Below are 11,478 nucleotides of genomic sequence, written 5' to 3' on the forward strand. Positions count from 1 at the left end.
TTTTTTTTGTTTTTTGGATTTGGTTTTTTTTGAGACAGGGTTTCTCTGTGTAGCCCTGGCTGTCCTAGAACTCACTCTGTAGACCAGGCTGGCCTCGAACTCAGAAATCCGCCTGCCTCTGCCTCCCAGAGTGCTGGGATTACAGGCTTGTGCCACCACCACCTGGCTAGCCAGTCTGTTTGTATTGTTTGAGGGGCCTCCAGCAGCTTTTCTCTTTGCTTATTCACGCCCACCTGGCAGCAGTCCCTGCGAGGTCCCCATTGCTTAGCACCTGCATTTGTCATTTGCATTTCTGTGGTTAGTGATATTGAGTGTTTGCACATACTTGCTGGCTACCTGCATATCCTCTTGAGAAACCTCATCCAGCCAATTCACCCCTGTTGAGTCCTGCAGTTCCCTAGCATCTGTAAATTAACCAACCCATCAGACAAACAGCTGGTCCATAACAGCTGGCCGGGTGTTCTCGCCCATGCTGGCGTCTCTCTCTGTGCTACAGAAGCCTGTTTGTTTGTGTGAACCATATTATATATCATGAACATGCTAAGTAGTCAGTGAGGAGGAAGTTTAGATTTAATAATAGATACAAATAAAGCTGGTGAGACCAGATAGACCCTGAGCCTGTCCCTGGGTGACTCGCGGTGCAGACCGCCTCTGCCATGAAGCAGGATTAATGCCATCAGATTTCAGATCTACCATTTTCTAGGTGTTTTTCTAGTTAAAATAGAGCGGGGGCAGGCATGTCCAAGGGTAACTTACTGGGCACAGGGAAATGGCTATGTGCCAGCCCCTGGAGACCACCCTGCAGAGCAGTGAAGACAAGTGACCGTCAGGGCACATGGCCTCTTCCCTGTAGTCACGCTGAAGCTGTCTCTCCAGCATGGCCATTAGTTTTGTTGAAGAAAGCCACTGTGTTCTCTCCAGCTGACAGGGCTGAGTTTCCTTTTAGCAGGTAAACACGGGCCTCACACTCAGCGACCTGCCCTTGCACATGCTGAACAACATCCTGTACCGTTTCTCAGACGGCTGGGACATTGTCACCCTGGGCCAGGTGACGCCAACCCTGTACATGCTCAGTGAAGACCGGCGTCTGTGGAAGCGACTGTGTCAGTACCACTTTGCTGAGAAGCAGGTGAGTGTGGGCAGCTGGGTTGCTGCTCTGTGGGCTCTTCCGTCTCCCACCCTTCTCCACCTTGCATCCTCTAACACCAGGTAAGAAGCAAGGAAGGACAGAGAGGAAAGGAAGGAGACTGAGTCAGGTCAGGGATTCGAAAAGGAGTGACATTCTTATGAGACCACTTCCTGATGATTAGGAGTCTCGGGTTTTGTGCACAGGGCAGGTTTGATCTTCACCATCAGGATATCTGATTTCTCCTTCTCATTCCTTTTTTGTGCACAACTATTTAACAAGCAGTAACCAACAACAGCCAACCAACAACCAACAACCAACCTTCCAACAACAACCCAACCCAATCCCCCCACCCTTGCTGCTTCTTGGGGCCCCAACATTTTTACTGTCTGAAAAAAAACCTAGAATTCTGGACCTTACACAATTGCAGAAACTATCCGCAGCAGGCAAAATCACACCATACTAGAACATAAGACAAATCACAATCAGCTGCTATGGACAGCCTGAAGCAGCTTCATGTCCCACACCTGGATTAAAATAAAACCACATCCCCACAATATTTCTGTGTTTTTTTAAAGAAACCTAAATTCTAACTGTGTGTAGTTTAGTCCCTGGAGTCAGATCAGCTGGTCACCATCATTTGTGCTCAGATGACGTTGGGGAGGATGTAGACTCCATAGTCAGAGACTTGATAGTGAATAACTAGAGTATACTGAAGTTGCTTCTGAATTCTATCAATTACAAGGCTCATTTTTCATATTGAAAAGGAATAATGATTCTAAAAATGTCCTAGTACCAAATAACTAGCTGAGTTGTATCACACTTACTGGGAAAGGTCATGGTGTTCTCTTAACCTAATAAGTCACATTCTGGCTCTGCCTCCTGCCAGCCCGTTGTCCCGGGAGAACCAGTGGATCCTTGTAGCTCCTGCGCTTCCCACTTGGTGCCTTGCTAGTTGATTCTCCTGCTCCAGAGTGAAATCCCACCTCTGCGCTTCTGCAGCATCTAGGCATTCCTGGTTTATTGCATAAAACAGTATCTATTTCATACAAGGATAGGAAGGGGCAAGTGATTCACTGTCTGCCTTACAGACGTGGATGTCACTGAGCTGCAGGAGCACTGTGAAGTGGGGGTAAGATTATTATTACTGCTTTATGGCAAGGATGGGCAGAGTAGAAAGCCGGTCCCATCTGAAGAAAGAATCAGGAGTCTTAGCCACATTTGAGATTCCATCCAGCTTGAAAAGTCCAGTGAAGCATCTGGAACACGGGGCACCTTTTATAGGGCTCTCAGGATCTTGCTTGCGAGAAACACTGGCGTGGACTTCAAAGGTGGTGGTCAGGGTTGATGTACATGTCCAGCCAGGACCCTCGGAGAGTCCGAAGCAGAGCCCCAAGGAAATGCCCAGACCCAGAGCAAGTCCGTGAGTGCTCAGGGAGCTCTGGGTCCTCAGACATGCCGAGTGCAGTCAGGATGCTGCAGGCGGCTGGCCATGGTAATGTCCATTGGACTGGGTGTGCAGAAGCTGGGCCTGAGGATGGCTGGGTAGGCTGCGAGCCCACCTAGCAGGAGGCTTGGGCTACTCCATCTGAGTGGAGGGGACGTCCACTGCCCCCTGGATCCTTAGCCACCCTGTCTCTCCCTGCTCCCTTTGTCTTTCTCAGCTGGCAACCATGTTTCTGCCCCCACCTTTTTGAGATTGGATTTGAGTTGGCATCAGAAATGCAGGGGAGACTGGTTAGCCTTTTGGAGGGAAGATTGAGAGCTGTGGATAGAGTGGTGAATAAATGTCCGTCTGGGATGTGTGTCACACAGTGCTCTGGGACCTTCCTCCCAGGTCCCACAGGGTGAGGAGCGAGGGCTCGGGCTGGGCTCCAGAGCCCGGCGGGCCTGCGTTATATATCCAGGTGTCACACAGCCCTTCAGGATAGCCGCTGGCTGGCTGTGAGTCCTGGAAGTTCCTTGAGGAACAGTGTTCACCTTCTGTAAGAACTTAGATGAGCACTGTCTGTCTGTCAGCACCTATGAGTGCGTCGTTTGCTGCGTATTTCCTTGATTGAATCACAGAACAGCCTGTGAGATGCTCACAGTTCTCAGGAGTGATTAACAGCAGGACCCTGGCTTCTCAGGGTTCTCAGGAGCTACAGTTAAGGTCGGGCCAGCAGCCCCTCAGTGACACCAAAGGCTGTGCAGGTCCCGGGTTAGCTGTCCATAGTGACAGCAGAAGGGGCCGTTGGCCAGATGTGTTAGATGTGAGCAGCTGGTATGGGCATGAGACTTGAGTAACAAAAGACCCCAGGTTCTTATGTAGAGGAAAGCATCCGGGAATGTGGGCGTTCCTCCTCCTCACTGTGGGCATGGAACCGTGAGGAGGGAAGAGAAAGCCAGGCAGAGGTATTTTTGTCTCTAGAAACTCATGTTTCCATGGTGCTTAAAGGACACGGAAATTGCTATAGCCAGGCCTGTAATTGGCCTCTGCTCTTCAGTCTGTCTGTGCTTCAGACTCTAGTAGAAGTTGGAGTCCCTCATTGGCTCCATTATTATTTCCAAACCAAGTCCTTAAAAGGTGTGGCTGATTACATGGTGTACGAGAGCTTGTTTTCAGTAATAAGAAGCAAAACACTCTTAGAAAGCCGTAGCAAGGCCCAGATTATATTGCCAACCCACTTTTTGGTAACGCTGGTAGATGCTACCCAGTTAGTGTCTCTGTCACTGTGCTCAGTTTTGGAACACCATTGTTGCCTCAGGAGCCTTGTGCTCCGTCAACTGTTGTCTCAGCCTCCTTCCAGCCCAGAGCAACCCCTCATGTACTTTCTGACTGAATTTCCTGTCTGGATGTGTGGTATGAGCAGAATGTATACCACTAAGGCTTTTGTGACCCCACCACACCCCGATAAAGCCCTTCAGGATGGTCTGTGATAGGGAGCAAAGCTTCGTTCCCTTGGGGACTACAGAGTCCACTTTTTTTGGCGTGCCATGCTTTGGTGCCCATTCATCTGGTCAGGGGCACTGGCTTTCCTGGCACCTTGTAACTAGTAGGATTGTTGCTGTGGACATCCACTGAGGGGTTTGGGTGCAGACGTGTTTTTCATTTCTCTGAAGTAACTTCCCAGTGGTGGAATTACAGTTCGCATGCTGTGTTTAATCCCTGGAGAAACTGTGTTGTTTTCCACGGTGGCCACACCATTTGCATTCCTACCAGAGTAGACCAAGCTATTGATTCCCTACGCCGTCCCCAGCACTTGCTGATGCCTGACTTTCTACTTTATTGCCACCCCAGTCGGTACGAGGTGGCACATCCTTCACTTCGGGTGGGTGCCATTTCGTCACGAGGACATTGACCATTTGTGGGTCTTGGCGTAGAAATGCTTTTTCAAGCCCATTATCCATCTCAAGTTAAGAAGTCCTGCGCTTTATTTCTCCTGCATCCGAGTCTCTTATTTAATACTCACCACAGCCCTCCTTCAGAGCTGTCTTCTGTCTGTCATGGCTGCTGCTGCCACTATGTAGGGACACCACGGTTTGCTTGACTTGTTCCTCATTGACTTAATACAAATTTAATTTCAATCTTAAAATGTTTTGTGCATTGCTCTGCCTTAAAAAATGTACCTATTGCATATTTTTAAAAATCGTCAAATAATTCTGAACAGAGTTGTCCTTTTTTCAGTTTTGTAGACATCTGATCCTTTCAGAAAAAGGTCATATTGAGTGGAAGCTGATGTATTTTACGCTTCAGAAGTATTACCCGACCAAAGAGCAGTACGGAGACACTCTACACTTCTGCCGCCACTGCAGCATCCTCTTCTGGAAGGTAAGGATTTAGGATGGACTTGGGATGTGAGGACAAACTGTTCATCTGCATCTTAAACATAGAGGTGAGCAAATGGGAAATAATACCTGTGATGGGAGTGTTACTGGAGGAGGCACTGTCCTTGCTGCGGATGTAGCCTGCTCCGGGCCTCCTCATGCCCTGGGCCTCCGCTCGCTCCCGAGCAGTGCGCCTCACACCTCGCCTCAGTAAAGAACATGGACTTGTCTGTCCAGCCCTCTGGGAACACCTGGGAGTCAGGCCCACTGCCGCAGGGGATCAGGACCAGCCTTTGGCCTCTTCTCTCAAAGCTAAGTTCTCAGGTAGGCAGTAGGGCCATGGGAAGCACAGGCTTCAGAGTAAATGTGCAAACTTAACAAGACTGTAACTTTTTACCCACAAAGACTGATCCTTTAGTGAAAACCTTAAATGTCCCTATTTTCATATCTGAAATAGGAAACCAGGAGTCCTTCATCCCTTTGTGCTGTTTTGAAATCTCACTACCCATTTTCCTCTGGTTACAATAATGTTTCCCATAACCAGAGAAGAGTCCGTGTGTCCGTTCCTTCCCCGGTAGCTGCTCTAATATGCTTAGATGGTTTGCTTTACACTTATCTAAATTTGGGACATGAGGCAAACTCTTAATTGTTGGCAAAGGACAACCTTTTAAAGTTTTTTCCTTTCAAACTCCATTCACAACCACATAGCCTTTATTATGATGGCCCAGAGCAGGGCAGAGAGCATAGCTGTGGAGGAGGCTGCTGTCTCTGGCACGGACAGCCAGGAAGAGTCTGTCCTCTCTGACCTTGGTTCTTTTCTTTCTGAAAATTAAAAATGTGTGTGAAGTGTCTTTGCAGCAGGCGGACCGTTCTCTAGAACACCCTCTCTTGAGAACAGGGTCTTCTTATGATCAGTTCGGCCTCAGTTCCTTGCTGTGTATACATACACAGAAAACAGCCCGCTAGTGTCCCATCTTCCCTAGACATGGGGTGGAAAGGAGCCCCACTGTGGTGCCCAAATCCCGCGGGGTTCTGTCTGCTCATCAGCCTCCCAGGATTCTGGTGCAGCACCCCTGTCTGGGTGCTCTGGAAGATAGACCTGTCTCTGTCCCAGTCAGCATAGGTGAGCCTGGCAACGCTCAGTGGGAATTGACACACCTCCTAGAAAGGGCTTTTCATTTTTTTCCTGAGATTATTTTATACTATAGAAATATTAAATGTATAGATGTTTGTATGGAGAAGATGGCTTATGGTTGTATATGTGATACCAGTTTTTCTTGGACTAGTATCTTAAAACATTTGGTGCTTTTCCTGTCTGAAAAAGGAAACGGAGCAAAGAAAGATGTGTGCCTTCTCTGTGCCTTCTCTGTTGAGGAGTGTAAAACGTGCTGCTCGAGTTTCATGAAATATGTAAGCTCTGGCCATTTAAACTGGAAGATGACTTTCAGTTTTCAAAAAAATTGGCCTGCAAATTTCTACATTTAACTGACCTCACACAGCGGCTGTGCTGATCGCAGGTAGAACAAGTCATTAAAGCGCAGGCCCTGGCTGGTCTGGGAGAGAGATGGAGGGCGGTGGCACTGGGCCACCTCCAGAAGGATGTCATGTGTGTTAGCACAGTTCTCCCACCTCTCATCCGTCCAGAGGCCCCGCTCCTTTGAGGATTGTTTTCCAGGCGTTAAGTGTGGAATGTAAGGAAGACCACCTTTCTTAATCCCCAAGCTGTTAAGCTGCCACTGCCCAGAAGAGGCATCCTTGGGAGAGCGTGGGATACAGTCAGGCAGGCCCAGCTGACCGGTGAGCTACAGGCTTGTGGCTTTGGAATGGTGCCTGCTGTTAAGGGAACTCTGCTGACTGAGACACATAGTGTGGGAGCGGGGTGGGGAGTCCTCACCTGGCCCTGAGTATGGTCAGGAGCCACACTATGGCTGAGCGCATCTTGCCCTGTGCCTGGCGTGTTCCACGATGACCGCCTGCCCTTATGGGGACCCTGTCCTTCTCCCAGGCTGGTTTCCCATTGCTCTCCTCCTGCCGTCCTGGAGTGATGATTCTTCCTTCTTCCAACTGCTGTGCAAGACTGAGCCGTGTGCTCCCACCCAGGTTACCAGCACACAGAGGCCGCCAGTCTCTGTGCATGTCTCTCTGTCCCTTCTCAGCTTCCCGACTCTGTGAAGCCTGTCAGAAACTGGAGGCCGAGAGGGCTAGGGAAGCTAGGATGGAAACTTAGCCTTTCTGTGTCCTTTTCTTGTCTCAGTATTTCAGTAGCTGGACAAGTCCAGCTGTGCTGAGATCTCTGTAGGCAGGAGAAGCAAACCTGACTGAAGCAGGAATGGGCAGAGGTCGCAGATCCTCCTTACTGGCCCTGTGAGCAGAGATGAGGGCCACGCATTCCCAAGCAGGAAAAGACAGATTCTTCAGTTAGAGCGCACAGGAGCAGCCAGCACAGGGCTGCCCACCTCAGGAGCAACAGCAGATGTTGGTGGGCTGCAAGAAACTAAGCATCTGCCAGGCAGTGGTGGCACACGCCTGTAATCCCAGCACTCTGGGAGGCAGAGGCAGGTGGATTTCTGAGTTCGAGGCCAGCCAGGTCTACAGAGTGAGTTCCAGGACAGCCAGGGCTACACAGAGAAACTCTGTCTCGGAAAAAACCAAATCCAAAAACCAAAAAAAAAAAAAAAAAACACCCAAAAAAAAAAAAAAAAAAAAAGAAACTAAGCATCCAAAATGGATATGGGCCTCTGGGTGCATGCAATGTGCAGTCAGCTACATTGTTATTCACAGAGCAGACCCCAGGACAACGAGAGTGGCTGGGGCCTTTCCCCAGACAATCTGTTTTTCCCACAGAAATACGAGGACTGTTTTATGTATTTTCAACAAATAATTGAGTGTATGGCCTTCCAGATGGTCAGTGTGGGAACCTTAAAAGGAAGTGGAACTGTTTCTCTTGCCCTGGGCTTTCTTCTTTGTTTTTTATTTGTATTTATTTTTTTGAGACAGGTTTTTCATTGTGTGGCCCTAGTTGGCCTGAAACTCTTCGTGGAGGTCAAGCTGGCCTCCATCTCATAAGAAATCCATCCTTCTAAGCACTATGAGCACTGAATTAACAGCACTGGCTGTCATGCCTGGCTTTGTATCTTTTTGTATACCTGGCTAGAGAATCTCTTTAATTGTATAAATGCAGGGTATCCAGCAATGCTCCATCTTCTCCTAATGTTTTATACTGCTCACATTTAGTTCTGCAGTGTCTCAGGTATCCTCACAGGTGTAGCTCCCACCTCACGCCGAGCTCACCTGGCTCCATCTAACCCTGATTTTCCTTCCTTTTCCTCCCTTTGCTGCTCCCTTGCTGACTGTCTCCACGGTGTCAAAGGACTACCACCTTGCTTGGTTGTTGAAGGTACTTCCTGTGTGCTGTTCTACCCTGTGCACTTCTTTGCCCTGTCAGGTGGCCACTGTGATAGCGGTGCTTGCTGTCCACAGGCTAGACTTATCCCAGAAAGCTGACCTCAGGGTGGCCAGTCTGCTGGAGGCCAGAGAAGCAGCTCCAGCCAGGCTGAGCCTTCCCAGATGGTGCGAGCTTTTTCTCTTGTTACTTCTACAAAAAATAATCCTAGCTCCTTGGTTTTCTGTACTACCAACCCCACACCTACTCTGGAGACAGTGCTTACGGTGTGCCTTAATGTCTGTGTGCCAAGACAATCTCCACCTCACCCCTAAGCCTACAAGGGAAGAAGGGGTCAGTCAGGAGGCAGGGTGTGGAGGGGTGGGCCAGGAGAACAGCTTCCAAGCCTTACAGGGTGACTACAAACACTGTCACCTGTCAGTAGACTGGGGCCACCCAGGCTGAGCCCAGCGGAGTCGTGTCATTTGTGTGGCAGAGGGAGGGATTGGGATCCGCTCAGCAAAGTGCACATTGTGTTCCGTAGCTGTTCAAGAACGTGCTCTGACCCACCCGTCCCCTCGCTCTCTCCTCAGGACTCGGGACACCCCTGCACCGCGGCTGACCCTGACAGCTGCTTCACGCCCGTGTCCCCCGAGCACTTCATTGACCTCTTCAAATTCTGATGGTGCCCTCGGCCCCGTGCCCTTGTCCACAGCTGTCCCTTGTGCTTTCTGTGTCGTGTAGTTGGTGTGAGTATTCTGTGACACAAGTGACGACAGGCTCGGTGACTGCCTATACCTGTGTGGCCCTCGCTTGCTTCCGGAGACCCTGACAGGATGCGGAAGATGCTCGGGTAGTTGTGCACCATCCGTGAGGGAGAGGAGACCACAATACCATTTGTACTTCTTTCTTGAAACTCTTCTCAGCTTATAAAATTTACAATTTTGTATATTTTTAAATATGGATCAAAAAGAGTTTTGGATTTTCAGCCCCATACTTTGTGCCGAACTGACAAAACAACCGAGGATCTCATTCTTGGTTGTCAAGCGGCAGCTTTCCATCCTGCAGTCACTGGGATGGAGAACTAGACAGTTGATCCTTGTAAATACATTATGCAGAATATTTATTTTTCTTAAAATGTATTTTCACAACCCCAGTGGCTGTGCCCAAATGAGTCCTCATTGAATACAGGATGGACCTAGGAACGAACGTGCTCGGCATGCTCCGGCCCACTCGGTGGGTGGGGCTGTGAACGGGATGCACTGTCCGTAGCTAGCAGCACTGACCCTGTGTTTCTGGGGACCCCTGCCATGAGGCCATCATGGATCCAGACCTGGGATGTGGGCTTCAAACCAGAGCAGAGCCCCTGCCAAGGAGCCGGAAACAGCCCGCGAGGCTGAGCTTCGCTTATAGAAATGACTGTCGTGGGTAAAGTAATAAGCCATGTTTATCTGCTGATCAGCCTCATCAGATTCACTTCTAACTGAGTGGTGTTGTCTTTAAAATGTGCTGTTTTATTTTAAAAATAATGCATGTGCACTTTAGAAATTTTTGAAAATAAAGATACATGAAAGAAAGTTCTACAATTCTTTGAATGTTCAGCATTGCTGCTCAGCTGACTGAGGACACAGTGGACTTCTGTGTCCTCCGTAGATCCAGTCAGGTACCCTAAGTGCATCATCTCTTTAACCTTCCTAAGCACATTAAAGTTTGTAATTGCAGAGTTATAGATACAGAGTAACTACACAGTTATAGATACAGATAAAAAATTTCATTTTCCAGTCTTATACTCTGTCCTCAGACAACAGCCAAGAACATTTATAATTGCCAACTGAGTCTCTTTGACACAGTGCAGACACCCGGCGTCCTCGCGCACACTAAAGTCAGTATTTCTTAAAACTATGACCATGATGCCTGCCCTTCCTAACCAGAGGATTCCGTACTGAGGGCCTGGTTTCCATTGACCTCAATTCTCAGCAACCACAAGATGGCTCACAACCATCTGCAATGTGATCTGATGCCCTCTTCTGGTGTGTCTGAAGACAGCTACAGTGTACTCATACATAAAATAAATAAATCTTTTTTAAAAATGGGGTACAGAGCAAGCTAAACCAAGAATTCTCAACTGAGGAATATCTAATGGCAAAGAAGCACCTAAAGATATGTTCAACATCCTTAGTCATCAGGGAAATGCAAATCAAAACAACCCCGAGATTCTACCTCACACCAGTCAGAATGGCTAATCAAAAACTTAGGGGACAGCAGATACTGGTGAGGATGTGGAGAAAGGGGAACAAGTTCTCTATTGCTGGTGGAACTGCAAGCTGGTACAAGCACTCTCGAAATCAGTCTGGAGGTTCCTCAGAAAACTGAACATAGTACTATCTGAGGACCCAGCTATACCACTCCTGGGCATATTCCCAAAAGATGCTCCAACATATAACAAGGACACATGCCCCACTATGTTCATAGCAGCCTTATTTATAATAGCCAGAAGCTGGAAAGAACCCAGATGTCCATCAACAGAGGAATGGATACGGAAAATGAGAATTCATGAAATTCGCAAGCAGATGGATGGAACTAGAAAGTGTCATCCTGAGTGAGGTAACCCAATCACAAAAGAACACATATGGTATGTACTCACTGATAAGTGGACATTAGCCCAATAGAAAAAGCTCAGAATACCCAAGATATAGTTTACAGACCACATGAAGCTCAAGAAGGAAGACCAAATATATGCTTCAGTCTTTCTTAGAAGGGGGAACAAAATACTCATGGGAGGAGATACAAAGACAAAGTGTTGAGCAGAGCCCGAAGGAAAGGCCATCCAAAGACTGCCCCACCTTGGGATCCATCCCATATACAGTCACCAAACCCAGACACTATTGTAGATGCCAAGAAGTGCTTGCTGACAGGAGCCTGATATAGCTTTCTTCTGAGAGGCTCTGCCAGTACCTGACAAAAAGGCAGATGCTCACAGGCAACCACTTGACTGAGTATACAGTCCCCAACAGAGGAGTTAGATAAAGCTCTAAATGAGCTGAAGGGGTTTGCAACTCATAGGAAGAACAATACCAACCCCAACAATACGCCCCCCCCCCCCCAGGTCTCCCAGGGAGTAAATCACCAACCAAAGAGTACACAGAAGGTACCCATGGCTCCA

The 11,478-nt window shown here is 48.4% G+C and overlaps 1 protein-coding gene across 4 annotated transcripts in view; it reads left to right on the forward strand.

Annotated features, from left to right (window-relative positions):
* The window catches only part of Fbxo25 (F-box protein 25), a 35,588-nt gene extending 25,693 nt beyond the window's left edge, over positions 1–9,895 (forward strand). For 2 of the 4 annotated variants that reach the window (XM_052162304.1, XM_052162303.1), the window contains 4 exons: positions 947–1,129; positions 4,794–4,937; positions 8,304–8,330; positions 8,909–9,895. In XM_052162304.1, coding sequence (XP_052018264.1) covers positions 947–1,129; positions 4,794–4,937; positions 8,304–8,330; positions 8,909–8,998 — 444 coding nt within the window. In that variant the 3' untranslated portion in view covers positions 8,999–9,895. The remainder of the gene's footprint in view (positions 1–946; positions 1,130–4,793; positions 4,938–8,303; positions 8,331–8,908) is intronic. The other 2 variants (XM_052162305.1, XM_052162306.1) reach the window with 2 other exon arrangements.
* Positions 9,896–11,478: the final 1,583 nt, after the last annotated feature.

Source organism: Apodemus sylvaticus, chromosome 18 (assembly GCF_947179515.1).
Source record: "Apodemus sylvaticus chromosome 18, mApoSyl1.1, whole genome shotgun sequence".
In the NCBI taxonomy this organism is placed as follows: Eukaryota; Metazoa; Chordata; class Mammalia; order Rodentia; family Muridae; genus Apodemus; species Apodemus sylvaticus.